This window comes from Rhinichthys klamathensis, unplaced genomic scaffold, assembly GCF_029890125.1.
Source record: "Rhinichthys klamathensis goyatoka isolate OS25496 unplaced genomic scaffold, OSU_Roscu_1.1 h1tg000104l_1, whole genome shotgun sequence".
Taxonomy (NCBI): Eukaryota; Metazoa; Chordata; class Actinopteri; order Cypriniformes; family Leuciscidae; genus Rhinichthys; species Rhinichthys klamathensis.
In genome coordinates this window covers 154640-171605 of record NW_026606643.1, presented here as the reverse complement: position 1 = coordinate 171605, position 16966 = coordinate 154640, and the positions used below count along the sequence as shown (strand labels likewise).

General features: G+C 40.0%; 1 protein-coding gene across 1 annotated transcript in view; it reads right to left on the bottom strand.

Annotated features, from left to right (window-relative positions):
- Window positions 1-16966, bottom strand: part of gfra2b (GDNF family receptor alpha 2b) — a 113639-nt gene that overhangs the window by 78026 nt on the left and 18647 nt on the right. Inside the window, exon 3 of the mRNA XM_056253247.1 lies at window positions 8834-8911. Coding sequence (XP_056109222.1) covers window positions 8834-8911 — 78 coding nt within the window. The remainder of the gene's footprint in view (window positions 1-8833; window positions 8912-16966) is intronic.

Sequence of the window (16966 nt, the reverse complement as noted above, 5' to 3'; positions counted from 1 at the left end):
ATTAATTTATGCATTTTTTCATTGTAATTAATGCCTAAACACATTCATGTACTTGAAAGACAGTTGTTCAACCACTGCAGTGTTGTTTTAGCGTCATTATTTTGTAATTAGGTTTTTATTTTTTATTTTTCATGTTAATTTTATTATTTTATTATTTATTTTAGTCATTTCTTAATGTGCTTTAGTCGTTTTACTAGTTTAAAAAAAAAATGCTTTTTAGGTTTAATTTTTATTTATTTCAGTTTTAGTTAGAGTCCTGCACATGGAATATATATATATAGGTCCTTCTAAAAAAATTAGCATACTGTGATAAAGTTCATTATTTTCCATAATGTAATGATAAAAATTAAACTTTCATATATTTTAGATTCATTCAGACCAACTGTAATATTTCAGGTCTTTTATTGTTTTAATACTGATGATTTTGGCATACAGCTCATGAAAACCCAAAATTCCTGTCTCCAAAAAATTGCATATCATGAAAAGGGTCTCTAAAGGAGCTATTAACCTAATCATCTGAATCAACTAATTAACTCTAAACACCTGTAAAAGATTCCTGAGGCTTTTAAAAACTCCCAGCCTGTTTCATTACTCAAAAACGCAATCATGGGTAAGACTGCCGACCTGACTGCTGTCCAGAAGGCCATCATTGACACCCTCAAGCAAGAGGGTAAGGCAGAAAGAAATTTTTGAACAAATAGGCTGTTCCTAGAGTGCTGTATAAAGGCACCTCAGTGGGAAGTCTGTGGGAAGGAAAAAGTGTGGCAAAAAACGCTGCACAACGAGAAGAGGTGACCGGACCCTGAGGAAGATTGTGGAGAAGGACCGATTCCAGAGCTTGGGGGACCTGCGGAAGCAGTGAACTGAGTCTGGAGTAGAAACATCCAGAGCCACCGTGCACAGGCGTGTGCAGGAAATGGGCTACAGGTGCCGCATTCTCCAGGTCAAGCCACTTTTGAACCAGAAACAGCGGCAGAAGCGCATGACCTGGGCTACAGAGAAGCAGCACTGGACTGTTGCTCAGTTTTGCATGTCATTCGGAAATCAAGGTGCCAGAGTCTGGAGGAAGACTGGGGAGAAGGAAATGCCAAAATGCCTGAAGTCCAGTGTCAAGTACCCACAGTCAGTGATGGTCTGGGGTGCCATGTCAGCTGCTGGTGTTGGTGCACTGTGTTTTATCAAGGGCAGGGTCAATGCAGCTAGCTATCAGGAGATTTTGGAGCACTTCATGCTTCCATCTGCTGAAAAGCTTTATGGAGATGAAGATTTCATTTTTCAGCACGACCTGGCACCTGCTCACAGTGCCAAAACCACTGGTAAATGGTTTACTGACCATGGTATTACTGTGCTCAATTGGCCTGCCAGCTCTCCTGACCTGAACCCCATAGAGAATCTGTGGGATGTTGTGAAGAGAAAGTTGAGAGACGCAAGACCCAACACTCTGGATGAGCTTAAGGCCGCTATCGAAGCATCCTGGGCCTCCATAACACCTCAGCAGTGCCACAGGCTGATTGCCTCCATGCCACGCCGCATTGAAGCAGTCATTTCTGCAAAAGGATTCCCGACCAAGTATTGTCTATTGAGTGCATAACTGAACATAATTATTTGAAGGTAGACTTGTTTTTTTGTATTAAAAACACTTCTTTTATTGGTCGGATGAAATATGCTAATTTTTTTAGACAGGAATTTGGGGTTTTCATGAGCTGTATGCCAAAATCATCAGTATTAAAACAATAAAAGACCTGAAATATTTCAGTTGGTGTGCAATGAATCTAAAATATATGAACGTTTAATTTGTATCATTACATTATACATTATATACATTATGGAAAATAATGAACTTTATCACAATATGCTAATTTTTTGAGAAGGACCTGTATATATATATATGGTGGCCATGAATTAAGAATTTGGTCACACTACTTATTATTTGTTCCCTCGTTTTAGTAATTTGTGGCCACATTGAACTTATTTGTTCCCTCATTTTGATTTAACTAAAACAAGGGAACGAATTTTTACACTGTGGCCATGTTTACTATAAACGAGGGAACTAATTATTATATTGTGCGCATAATTTACGTAAAATTAAGGAACAAATTAGTAAAATGTGTCGACGTATATGTAAGTTGTGGTGGGGAATTAGGGCTGCACGATACTGGGAAAATATGCGATATGCGATGTTGTTGAGTATCGCGATAACGATATTTCTTGCGATATAAAATTTCCCTAGAGAAATGCTATTTTTATTAAGCTTTTTAAAAAAATCATTTATATGTAATGATCAGACTAAAATAAACAGGTAGGCTAAAATATATTCTTCTAATCTTCAGAAGAATATCTCAGTTTTTTTTTTCAAAAGGAGTTACACTTGCAAAATTTTAATAATGGTTGTCTTTGAGACTCTGTTATTGTTACGTGGCATTTCGTTAGCAGTTTTGGTAGATGTGGGCTTACACTTTTTGAAGTCTTCATAGCCCTGAGGGTGCGTTTCAGATGAGATGACTGTGAAGATTAGTTTCCTCTCGACGTGGCCACAATTTTTCCGCACGACTTATTGACACCGTCACTTATGTTCACATATCGCGTTTTTTGCGCATGCAAATTCGTTATTTCAAATGCAGGCGCGCTCAAAATGGAAGCACATTTTTCCATGCCCGCCTATGCCGCAATGAGATGAGAACATCTCAACTTTTCAGAATGCCGCAAGCTCACCGCAGGTCATGAGACAAAAACCAACAATCAGCTTCGGCCTTTCCGTAACAACATCGAAAGCTCGGCCCAAACAGCTGATCATAGCTGTACAGGGCGGGTTTTTATTTCTCATCTCCATAAATATATCTAGAAGTAAAGCTAATACAAGGGCTAGAAATCAATGAATCCTTTGCTGATACTTCCTCGTCATCATGGAAAGCCCTCAGCGCAGTTCATGGTTGCATAGCAACGACAGACGCAAGTGCTTGTGGAAAGAAGGAGAGCGGCGCGGCCGCACTTTCCAGGCGTTTTAGACGCGATATGTGAACGGCCCCTTACACAGTACCTGCATTTGTGACACTTCTTCTCTATATTGAAGCCAAAATATTGCCATATTTCAGACGTACAGGCCAATCAGGATGTTCTCTGTCTTATGAGGCACACACACGCAAGGTCTCTCGCTCTCTCCCTCACTGCCGTGAGTGCACTACACGACACGGTTGGAGCACAGTATACGTGTTCTGTCTCGCATGCGCGCTCTTGTTCGCTCGCTCTAGATTCCGGGAGATTTTAACTAATTTGAGGGCATCAGGGAGCCGCTATCAATATGCGAGAGACTCCCGGAACTTCCTGGAATGTCTGAAATTAAATAAAGTAGGCTAATTTATCGCACCTCTCTGCGATACGGATATCGCATATACCATTATCGCGATGATGATAATTTTTCGATACATGGTGCAGCCCTAGTGGGAACAAATTTTTAATTCGTGGCCATGATATACATTACCCCCCATTTTAAATGTTATATTTATGACAATAATATGAGTTCGGAACATATTTCAATATGAGTTAGGAACAAAAATCTAACTTTTGCTAACTAAAAGACAGTAGCTATCCTTGAGCCTTGCTATAGTGTCACAGTCCTTTTCAATCATTTCAAATTCACAATTTTGATCCAGAAAAGACTTGACAGTGTGGACAATGGACACTGACACGCTGATATGTAAGCAATCGTTCTTTTCACTGTTGACTGGATAAAACTGGAGATTTTGATCATGCCGGTTGTGCTAATATAACATCACACTGCAAACTGAATGTCTATAGAAATCAATTGATCACACTTAACTCTCTGGGGTCGGCGGTCTTGCCGGCGATACCAGCTCACTTTTTTCCTTATCAGTGCAAAAGAGACTCAAAATACTTTGTTGATTTTGATCTTACATATAAGTGTTATACATCATTCGATCCTGTTAAGTTTGTATTTTTTTTGTGGAACCTCACAATAAAAACAAAGTGTTGTGCTTTTCGCCAAATAAAGAAAAATAAACATGATGCGCGTTCTGCGTTCTCTCTGTCAGTGCAGTCCATTCTGAAACGCGTCCTAAGATTAACTATAACTCTGCAAATACTTGTCATACAGGCACGAGAGATTTTTCTTTATGAAGCTTGAATTCTCTTCTTTTCAATGAAGTAATTTATATAAAAAACAAATATTCTCAGTTTATGTAATCTGTATGAAAAGAGAGTGATTTCAGTATTTTTTTTCCCAGCTCATTACACTTCATTACGCGTTAATCTGACACGCCCACGGAGGACGCGCGCTATTCAAACGCAAATGTTGAGGCAAGCCATGACAATGCCCACATCAGCCGTTCCACCGCGGCGGTAAAATGTGGGGTGTATTTGCTGCCTTTTACCGCTAAGAGGCGCTACAATCATAGACTCTGAAAAGTGTTCGTTTATTCTCTCTAATGCGTAATCTTCGGCTCATTTAGAGCGATTGAAAGCTGGTAGCAGATGAATTCAACAAGTGAAACGTAGTTAAAATAATTCATAATCACAATACTGAAATTAGGCTACTGAAATGAAATTGAATAAATAATGAAAACATAAAACATTGCAATAAAACATTTAGGCTACATCAATGAGGCTTTACAAGAGCATAAGACATTAGTTTTAACAGTGTACAGACGGTAGCTCAGTGATCAACGCAATAACATGAGCTTCAAGGAGCTTCAAGCGACCCGAGATCGAATCTCAATGTGGCATATATGTTGTTAACCGATGTTGGCCGACAGCGTTTATATTTGACCACCTTGATGCTTAAATAGCTAACTGTTTACTTATTTAAAGTCAAGAGTTTTGTTTAATTATCATTACAACGTAAATTTGCTACATTCCTTTAGAACCGCAGCCGCTGCACAAACGACAAAAACTGATGAAGGAAGATTGTCAGCCGATTGCATCAGAAAATGAAAATGAAGAAGCTCGTCTTTAGTCTGCTAAATTATTGTGTAATGTAAAAGAACACTAAAATTACTTAAGTTTGAAACCAAGTTCGAACATTTCAAGGTTTAAATAAAGTGTCGGGACAGTTTTTTTTTTAATTTAAAACAGGGTTGCATCGGGTTTGGAGTTTATTTCTTTTGCGATGCAAAATAAGAAACACTAGGCTAATCTTATTCTTACGACATTTTAAATTTGTATTGCCAAAGAAATGACAGCTATGTTAAACAATTAAAACAGTACAAAACGAAAATTGTCCAAAGAAACATAATTAAATTAAAAACATGCGTTTTTCTTTGCCTCTCTCGCGCTGAATTTCTTTTTAACAAGTCTATTTAGTCTCCCTCGCTGCGCGCGCCGGGTCTCTCTCTAAATTAAGCATTTCAGGGACAGGGTAAAAACACATCAGCTGATAATACTGTATATGTTGCTGCGTTATCCGACACTCTCCATATGAAAGAGGAACATTAACAGGCCTATTGTCCTGCGCGCACGATACACTGAACTGTCCCTCCAACCCCCCACCGGCTATCGGAGTCTGAGGCTGACTTAACACAAAGAGAAGTCGCAATTCACACTTAAATCGCTATTCTAGACAGTGTTGATAATGAAGGAATTAAATGATTTAAGTTACATGTAGCCTAGTGATATTTCTGTCATAAAAGTTTATTACTAAATATTTCATTATTTCAATAATTGATGAAATAAAACTGGCTTGGGCCAGCTTTTTCCAAGCAAAACTAAATATAATCTGAAAAAACGCATGTTAATTTGTTGTCATGAACAAAATGTTCAACTCAATATTAAATTCTACAGGGATCTTTGGATCCTTAGGCATGCAATTTGTGAATTAAGTTTTTTTATTTATTTTTTATTATTCAAATAAATATCGAACCACGGTGCTACGTGGGAATGCTGCTAAATTAAATAACATGTATAGAATAATTATGAACTTAAATGAAACAATATCGCAACATTTCGACAAATACATTATTTGATCTGTTTTTACATTTTAATTCAGGGCGATTTAGCCTACATTTAATTAGAGCGAGATTTTCACCCTTGTCATTTTCTCATTGGGAAGCGCTTACAAGTATGTTTGAGTAGATCCTCTGTACCTCTCGTTTTCATATGGATTACATAATCAGATAATATTTATTAGCCTGAATATTTAGACATTTAAAGGCTTTAGACATAGCCGATTTCTTATAGTGACTGAGCTGAAGTGGCTTTCGGTTCATTTTTGTGACGCGCAGTTCCCGGAGACAGAGACGACAGATATAGCCTACTGTTTTTGTCGTTAGCCTAATATGAATACAAGTTTACAGTTTTGAACGATGTAAGCTACTCTACTCTTATCTGTATGACCAAAAAATTACGGAGTCGCCTATTAAGTTATTTTAGCTGTAATAATGAGAAAAATAAATTAATCTAAATGAACGCGCCGCGTTTGTCGAACACTAACTCACCATGCCAGAATAAAACCCGACTTTAGAAAAATGCATAGGGCCACTCGGCGTGGTGTGCCAAAACACTTAATTATAAACTTCAATATTTCATTCAAAATAATCTCAAAACGCTTTGTGAAATTTTAAAAGCCGTGCATGCATTAAGGCCACTTGAACTAATGAACAACTGAAACGCTGGTTTTGATTTTATTGTTTGTCGTTTAAACGTGCCTGTTGCATATCTCTATTTTATATTTGATATGGTCTATTGGTGAAGTAGCCTATAGCATTGATTACTGTGGAGGGAGGGGTGTGGGGATTCAAATAATTCAGCAGAAGCAGGGATGTTTAGACCAGAAGGAAATCCCCGTCCCCCCTGGCAAATCACACTTTACTTAAAACCATGTTTTTAAAAACTCTAGGTTGTAGGGAATCAAAAAATAATAATAATAGGCCTAATAAAAAAAAATATATATATATATATATATATATATAGCCTATATATAGGCTAGCTATATATATAAAATTACTTTTTTACAGAACAGAACTGCTTTTGAAATTACGATTGGTAGCCTATTATTACAGATGCAAAGTCGTTCTGTTGGATACTATTGTTCCTTAGTGTAAAATGGAAATGCATGGTAATTTTATTTTATAAATATAAGCAAAAACTGTATGGTGTAACAGAGTTTTAGAGCTAGACAAATCTCTCTAGATTAATAAATATAAAATTTACAGTAGACCATGTTTGATCGGGATACCGCTCGGCTATGCATTTTCTCACTGAGAGATGCCCAAACATTTGTTTCTCACATGAGCGAGAAAACGTTTTCTCGTTAGCCAGTGAGTGTAGGCCTACTTTAGCCTACATGAATAAAAGTAGACCTTTTACCGTTTTAAAAGATGATATCTTATCTATATATGACCAACAATTACGCAGTAAGTTCTTTTAGCTGTTATGAGAAAAATAAATTCAAATGAACGCGCCGCCGCGTTTGTCAAACTCTAATTCAACATGCCAGAATAAAGCCAGATTTTAGAATAATGCATAGCCACTCGGCGTGGTGTGCCAAAATACCCTAAAAATAAACTTCAATATTTCATTCAAAACCATCTCAAAACGCTTTTTGACATTTTAAAAAGCCGTGAATGTATTAAGGCCACTGGAACCAGGATCGTAACTGAAACGCGCTGCATGTCTCAATACAGGAGCGCTGGTTCAGATTGTATTGTTTGTTGTTTAAACGTGCATGTTGCATATTTAAAAATATTTGTTTAAAAATAAATGTTTGTTGTAGGCTTATTTGCAAATTACCATAACTTGTGGAATTGCATCCTTACTGTTAATTGACATTAGCCCCACTTACGTTTTGATAAATGTCCCTTTGCGCCACCTGGCGGTCATTTCGCGAACGACTTGAAATGCGACTGGTTTATTTTTATTGTATTGGTCTACTTTAAAAAATAAAACTTTATAAGACATTTATGGAAAAAGACTATTTTCTTTTCAAGATGTTTCCAACTGTAACTTTGAACCAATTCTGTAGAATGGCCCATATAGCATTTGACCAGGATTTGTTTCCAGGTATGACAAAAATGTGCTTTTGGCTTTCATTTATATTTTGATTGTTTGTATATATATATATATATATATATATATATGTGTGTGTGTGTGTGTGTGTGTGTATATATATATATATACAAGAAAGAATGCAATGACAATATATATATATATATATATATATATATATATTGTCCTTGCATTCTTTCTTGTGTGACACCCCTGAATGAAAGGCTCATTATTATGCAGGGTCACTGTCTGAGAACCACTTAATTATTCATGATAGGGGTTGGGCCGTTCCGCCCATCCGCATATTGCCTTGGCAAACAAAAAAATGTTTTTCACAATTTAAAACAATCTATTGTTTTATGTGAATGATTAGGAAGGATGATTTTCAGATCATTTTGAAGCAAAAACTCTAGGCGACAACGTCCATTAGTCAAAAATCTTGTGGACACATATTTAGTATGTTTTTTGTGTCCTTATTTCAAAAACTTTATTTTTTAGTTTTTTCAATAACCACGCATAAACAATATTCTCTCAAAAATACAAACTTGTACATACATGTTGCTCACATATTATGGTAGTCCTGTGTGTGCTAAATAGAGTGTAATTTCACCTGTGCCATTAATATGTTTATAAGCAACTGAAAAAAGCAGAAATGTCAGAGCATGTCAAAACATCTCAAGGAGCCCAAAACACCTTGGACCCCAGAGGGTTAAATCGTCTGAGAAAGAGTCCGAGAACGTGTATGAACATAAAGGACAGCGCTAACCTTGAACAGAGAAACTGGGCTTTCTTTCACCACTGAACAACATTGAAAAGCTCATAAGATATCTTAACTTACCAGAAATAATGGATGCAAGTCGAAACTCATCAGAGAGATGCATTGGTTCATATGGGGAGGTCTCATACAGTTCTTCACCTTGAAAATAATAAAAAGCATAGAAATATTAGATATTAACATTATTTGGGCTTTACAAGAATATAATATTCTTGTTAGGACACACCATACAGGTTAATTAATTGGTATTTTTAGGAATACATCTATATCTAGCAAGAATTGGATAGATACAAATTCTTAATTCTTTAAAATTGTACTTTCAAATGGCTAGACTCTTATAAATTCTAGTACACTCTCTCTCAACAATTACAGCTCAGCAGTCTTTTGTCCAGATTTGTATTGGCCAACAATCACAAATTAGCTCCCTGGTGTTGCATTCCATCGGCTGTGTCCAGAAAATCGGCTGTTTTCTAATCCAGGGCCTTGAGCTGTAGCCCACAAAGAAGTGCAACAAATCTGCTAACTGGTCCCAGTAGAGGTGCCAATATAACAATGAAAGCTGTGACACTAGACCTTCAACAGACTGATGGGAAGCTCTCAAATGAAGACTTCCAGCTGTCCAGCTCCTTGACATTTTCCTTTGAGATCCAGGGGCTGTATTCACAAAAATCTTCTTAAGGAAGAAGTTAAGAAAATTCTCAAGCTAAATTCTAAGAGGGGCAATTCTTGAAGAACTTCTCAAACATTTTCTTAAGAAATATCAAAAACATTTCTTAATCATTTTATCCCTTAAAACTCATCTTTGATCACCAAAATGACATAGTTAAATGTTTTTTTCTTGTGAATTTTGTTTTATTCATGCCTTAATAACTTGTGTAACTCTACACCCTTGCTTCATTTAGTATACGTGGGTCCATGAATACTCGGTCAACTGTACTGTAGTAAACACTGCACAATAGCTGCATTAAAGGATTAGTTCACTTTTAAAAAAACTTTTGCTGATAATTTACTCACCCCCATGTCATTCAAGATGTCCATGTCTTTCTTTCTTCAGTCAAAAAGAAATTAATGTTTTTGATGAAAACATTCCAGGATTTTTCTCCATATAATGCACTTTGCTGGGCACCAAACGGATCAAGGTCTAAATGACCGTTTCAGTGCAGCTTCAAAGGGCTTTAAACGATACCAGACGATGAATAAGGGTCTTATCTAGCGAAACGATCGGTCATTTCAAAAATAAATAAAAAAGTTAAAGTTTTATAGGCACAAATGCTCGCCTTGCGAACTCTCCTGTTCGAACTCGTTCATTTTGATGAACGAGTCAATGACTCGAAAAAAGATTCGTTCATTTTGATATACGAGTTCGAACAGGAGAGTTCGCAAGGCGAGCATTTGTGCCTATAAAACTTTAACTTTTTTATTTATTTTTGAAATGACAGATTGTTTCTCTAGATAAGACCCTTATTCATCGTCTGGTATCGTTTAAAGCCCTTTGAAGCTGAACTGAAACGGTCATTTAGATCTTGAACCGTTTGGCTACCATTGAAGTCCATTATATGGAGAAAAATCCTGGAATGTTTTCATCAAAAACATTAATTTCTTTTCGACTGAAGATAGAAAGACATGGACATCTTGGATGACATGGGGGTGAGTAAATTATCAGCAAAAGTTTTTTTAAAAGTGAACTACTCCTTTAATGGCTGGTTTAATTTAGCCATATATGTTTGAACCAGGAACTGATTCAGAAGAAGAAGTGGAAAAGCGAATTATACAGGCTTGTCTACAAGTCGATATATCAGAATGGTAATGTGTTTTTATGCATCGCTCTCTACAATGTCGGACACATAACAGTAATTAATATGATTAGCCTTTGGCTTGACTACATTATCAACAGCTAACAATTTATTGCTAATGTTACATGAATCATGTGCCCATGTGCCATCTCAGAGTCAGGCAGCTGCCTTCTAAAAATATGTATCCTTACAAACACTTTGAACAAATCAGAACGTCAGTGGAGAAAGGCATATAGTTCTTCATAACATCGTAATACATCCTATACATTCACCCGCTATATTGCTAAATGTACCCGGTTTTTCATATCAACAGAAAAATAAACCGGGATAACCTTGCTTCTCTTGAGACTCTATGTCCCCTACTTCAGAACAGAGTTAATGACTACTAAAGCCCGCCGGCACAGTCACGTGATTGGTTACAAGGTAGTTTGTGACGTATACATTTACATTTTTTACATTTATTCATTTAGCTGACGCTTTTATCCAAAGCGACTTACAATTGCTATATTTCAGAGGTCGCACGCCTCTGGAGCAACTAGGGGTTAAGTGTCTTGCTCAGGGACACATTGGTGTCTCACAGTGGATTCGAACCCGGGTCTCTCACACCAAAACACCTGCGATTTTATACCATGTTTTGAGACTGTCTTTAGATCACTGCAATTTTAAGGAGAACATACTCAGCAATGGTGTTGACTTATGAATTTGCATATGGTTTGTCTTAAAGCATCTTAAAAACACCACATTGACATAAAAACAACATTAAAAACTTGATTTTCACCACAGGGGGTCTTTAAGAAGAAAATGAAAAAGAAAATTGCTAAAGACTCATCGAATGAAAAACTGCTGAAAAACTTTGTCCACTGCTGCAGGTAACCATAGATATCATAATACTCGTGCAGACTATTTTTGTTGGAACTGGCTTGACGGGAGTTAATCACTCAGAGTCGTATTTTTAATGCGCTGTCAAGTTAAAATAGTTATTTTAAAAGAGCCTGTCTCAAGATGCAGCAGTCTTTCTACCCATTCATTTGCACATCAGTCTTTCATGCACTTTCTCCAGAGAGAATGTGTCCTGTGTCTAGTTCTAGCTCGAGTGAACGCTTCAAGTAGACTATACTCACAAATTATTTATTTGTGTCTCTTCAGAGTACTCGTCCACATTCATTGTACCAGTAATGTGTATATGTAGCAAGTGTTATGTGGTAATGCTTAATATTTGAAACAAACCAATAATTGGCCAACTTTTGCGTATTTAAGACAAGTTGGAGGTTATCCCAACTTTAAGAAGGTATTTACAATGATTTTTAAGAACATTGGGTCTCATTCAATAATAATTGTGTGGATTTCGTATTTGTATGCACAGGAGAACTTCTCACAAAAAAATCTCCGCCTAATTCACAACACGTGCTAATGCACATGAATTTGTTCTTAATCTTGTTCTAATGTAAGTGAATTTGGAGTATTCTTAATGAGCGGCCACGTGCAAGCTATAACGTAGCTTTTCTCACTCTTTGACTGTTTATGATGAAATATATAAATATATATATTTATGATGAAGCATATAGATGAAATATATATAATATAAATATATATATTATGATGAAATTAAACAATATTTAAGATGAGATATAACTTTTTAACATGATTATAAGGCTGCAGTGTACGTGCTTTTTGCGGACGTGTGGTTTCAGTTGGTCCTACATTTTTGCCGTAAATTAAGAATACATTTCAATATGAAAGTTCTTGGTGAATCATCATTTGTTTGTGAAAACATTCGCAGATTTCACCCACACATTTGTGCGTACACATGCTTGGTGAATGAGAGCCATTCTTTTCAGGAATATGAATACTTGAAATCTGTCTTAAGAACGAGCTAAAGAAAAAAGATAAGAACATTCTTATAAAAGGTTCTTAGGTTAGAAAATAAGAAGAAATTAGCAGTTAAGAGGAATTGTATTCTTAAGAATGTTGTGTGAATCCGGCCCCAGTTTTTGTTGGCAGTTACCACTAATTCTCCAAACACATTTATGGATATTATGCTCATATGGAAAAAAAAAAAAGTTTCTTTCCTGAGTCATGTCCCAATCCTAATTATAGCCTATCATTAAAGAGGTTGTTCGCCTAGAAATGTGAATTATGTCATCATTTCCTCATCCTCATGCCATTCCAAGCTTGTATAACTTTCTTTCTGCTGTAGAATGTAAAAGAAGATATAAAAAAAAAAATTTGGTAACCAAACAGTTTCAGTTACCATTACCGTCAGTTACCGTTTGCCAGTAGATTTTAATTTTAATTTTTTCAAAGATAGATGAAGATGAAGGTCACAGTCAGAGATCCAGATGTAAATAATGACTCGGTGGTATGCATTGGGTAGGTTTGGGTGCCATGTGCCGGTTAGCTCCACACTGAAGCCATGTGTGCTACCGTCACCCTATGATGGTTCTTAACATCATCAGCCCAGCCTGAGCTTCCCTATTCCCAGCCCAATGAGCTCAGAGGGCCTTTTGGTCTACGCAGTGTCTTTGTGTCCACCCCAAATGTACCTCTGGCTGGGAATTCTTTTATGGGATCATCCTGGATCAAGAATTTATCTGCTGTGTCACTGTAGCTCTCTGCTATCCTCCTCCAGCTCTGCTGCTGTGTGGCCACCTTTATGTTCTGTTCCTCAATGAGTTAATCCTGCACAAACAGCCTTAATCTCTGCCATACCAGCCCTGCAGTGCCTGCTTGGGGAAAATATTGCAAAAGTTCCAGAGGGGAACTGCTTGTAGCATAAAATAAGTGGACACATAAATCTCGGGATAGAGGCATTTGTCCCCCCGTCACATTTGTGGAGTGTACTAGGCATGTATTTAGCATAAATTAGGTGAGTGTAATCTTCAAAACTTGATCCTTCGGAGAGTTTTCAGCAGGGCATTAGAGAGCAGATGCTGACATGATAAATGCAAAAGAGCAGTTATTGGCCGGGAGTTACTCTAGTAAGCAGATTTAACAATGCAGAGAACACAAACATACACTGACATCGTCCTTGCCGCTGACTTTGTCCACTGCACTGTGAAAAATGCTGTGACTTGAAGAGTTTAACAGATGGAAAGCGTTCCCAAGATACCGAAATTAGACTCGCTTTTGGATGCTGGAAAGATTTCAAATGTCCAAACTGCCGTAGAAATGACTGTTGTGTTCATGCTTGAATTGTATTGTAACTACTATTTTGTAAAGGAAGTCTGAACTGTTGTGTAATGATGTAATGTGTGAGAGAATGGAAGTGATGAGTGAACAAGATGGATGAAGTTCGCTACTCTTGTCTCGTGTGCTTTATTGTTTACTAACTCCTAACAGATGCCACAATGACCTTTTAGGATTTTACTCTGCTTTTTATGGCACTAATGAGGAGTTTATAATAAATTCACTAAATTGAATTGAATAAAGAGATAAAACGGCCTTCATTCATCAAAATCTACTTAGTAGGCACATTAAAATTATGCCATGATTGGCTGACGGCAAAACCGTCAGTTCTTACGATCCCAAACCTAGGTTACTGTCCTAAGCTATGACGTCAAAGGCATCAGACCTAAAAATATAACTACATTTGATGTTTTGAACAGTCCTATAAATCGAGAACTGCTCAGTACTAGGGCTGGGTGGTATGACGGTATATATCGTTACCGCGGTAGAAAATGTCAACCGTAACAGATTTTTTTGCGACATGCAAATAAGTGGGCGTGGTTAACTCGCGTGCAACGTGCGCGATAACTGAAACACAGAGAATTGTAAAAAGAAACACGGAGAAAGCAGATCAAGAGGATCAACAAAGGAATTACATTTTCTAAAGGGTTGTTGTTGTTAACGTGATATTTTCGGGGGGAAAGGCGCAGCAGTTAACTAGAGCAGTGCAGAACCCAGGCTACAGATTAGAGGAGTGCACGCTCGCAACGGGGAAAGCTGGACAACAGTTCATATATGTCACAGTGTCTGGTTTATGTTCCTTGGGTCACCACTAGATGTCCTCCTTCCCCACGGTGTCCATCACACTCTTGAACTACATCCCCCATGATCCTTGTCTTTTCATTGCACTCAGCTGTCTCTCATCACTGATCATTGTACTCAGCCATTTCCACATTATCATTAACAATTCCCTGTGTATATAACCCTGTCTGTTTCAGTGTGTGTCACGGAGTCCTTGCATTTATGTCCCCACACTTCTGAGGTTTGTTCTGCTCGTTTCTCGTTCTTGTTGTTTTGTTCTTGGATTGCTTATACAGTGTTTGACCCTTGCCTGGACTGGATTACGTGTATGGATTACCCAATAAACATACTGCTACTGGATCTACTGTTTCCCTGTGTGTGTGTCGTGACAGAAGGACTCCGTCACACCTAGATCCAGCGGTATGTCTTCAAAGTTCTCTTCCCCAGCCACTGAGCGGGAGAGGAGAGATTATTTTGAAGGAACCCGCCTAGTCATCTTTCGTGGGACCCGGGGAGGTCACAGAGGAGGAGGAGGTGGTAGAGAAGTTCAACACCACTCTCCACCCTGGCCCTCCTTTGACCCTGGGCCAGTGAGGGACAGCACAGAGCCAACATCACGTCGTCGCGGACGGAAAAGGGGGAAAGAATTCACGTCTGCCCAGCCAGAGACTGTTCACGTTCCGTCTGCCCAGCCAGAGACTGTTCACGTCACGTCTGCCCAGTCAGAGACTGTTCACGTTCCGTCTGCCTTCATGGACCTGGACTATCTGGAGCGTCTGTCTCGGATCCTGGACATGCCCGTGTCTGCTGTTCCGGGGCCGGAGCCAGTGTCTGTTCCAGGGCCGGAGCCAGTGTCTGTTCCAGGGCCGGAGCCAGTGTCTGTTCCAGGGCCGGAGCCAGTGTCTGTTCCAGGGCCAGAGCCAGTGTCTGTTCCAGGGCCGGAGCCAAGGTCTGCTGTTCCAGAGCCGGAGGCAGAGCCAGTGCCCGTTCATGAGCCAGAGGCAGAGCCAGTGCCTATTCCAGAGCTGGAGCCAATGTCTGTTCCAGAGCCAGTGCCTGTTCCAGCGTCAGAGCCAGTGTTTGTTTCTGTGTTTGTGTCTGTTCTTGTGACTGTTACAGTTCTTGTCGCTGTTCCTGAGCCAGTGTCTGTTCCTGAGCCGGAGCCGGTGTCTGTTCCGGAGCCGGTGTCTGTTCCTGAGCCGGTGCCCGTGTCTGTTCCTGAGCCGGTGCCCGTGTCTGTTCCTGAGCCGGTGCCCGTGTCTGTTCCTGAGCCGGTGCCCGTGTCTGTTCCTGAGCCGGTGCCCGTGTCTGTTCCTGAGCCGGTGCCCGTGTCTGTTCCTGAGCCGGTGCCCGTGTCGGTTCCTGAGCCGGTGCCCGTGTCGGTTCCTGAGCCGGTGCCCGTGTCTGTTCCTGAGCCGGTGCCCGTTTCTGTTCCTGAGCCGGTGCCCGTGTCTGTTCCTGAGCCTGTGCCCGTTGCTGTTCCTGAGCCGGGGTCGCCCGAAGGGTCCTCTCCGCCGTGGCCGCCCGAAGGGTCTGCTTCGCCCTGGCCGCCCGAGGATAAGTCTCCACTCTGCCCGCCAGATGGACTGTCGTCTCTGCCCGAGGGGAGGTCTCCGCCCTGGCCGTCTTCACAGCCTGCTCCGCCCTGGCCGCCCGAAGGAAAGTCTCCGCCCTGGCCGCCCAAGGGAAAGTCTCCGCCCTGGCCGCCCGAGGGAAAGTCTCCGCCCTGGCCGCCCGAGGGAAAGTCTCCGCCCTGGCCGCCCGAGGGAAAGTCTCCGCCCTGGCCGCCCGAGGGAAAGTCTCCGCCCTGGCCGCCCGAGGGAAAGTCTCCGCCCTGGCCGCCCGAGGGAAAGTCTCCGCCCTGGCCACTCGAGGGACTGTCGTCTCCGCCCTGGCCGCCAGATGAACTGTCACTCCCTGTCCCCGTTTCCCTCCATGGACCTGGCCCCCCATCCCTCCCCCTGATCCTCCACCAGTCCACCTCCCGCCTGGAACCTTGTTTGTCTGTCACGTCTTGGAGCGTCTGGTAGCCGCTCCGTAGAGGGGGGGTTATGTCACAGTGTCTGGTTTATGTTCCTTGGGTCACCACTAGATGTCCTCCTTCCCCACGGTGTCCATCACACTCTTGAACTACATCCCCCATGATCCTTGTCTTTTCATTGCACTCAGCTGTCTCTCATCACTGATCATTGTACTCAGCCATTTCCACATTATCATTAACAATTCCCTGTGTATATAACCCTGTCTGTTTCAGTGTGTGTCACGGAGTCCTTGCATTTATGTCCCCACACTTCTGAGGTTTGTTCTGCTCGTTTCTCGTTCTTGTTGTTTTGTTCTTGGATTGCTTATACAGTGTTTGACCCTTGCCTGGACTGGATTACGTGTATGGATTACCCAATAAACATACTGCTACTGGATCTACTGTTTCCCTGTGTGT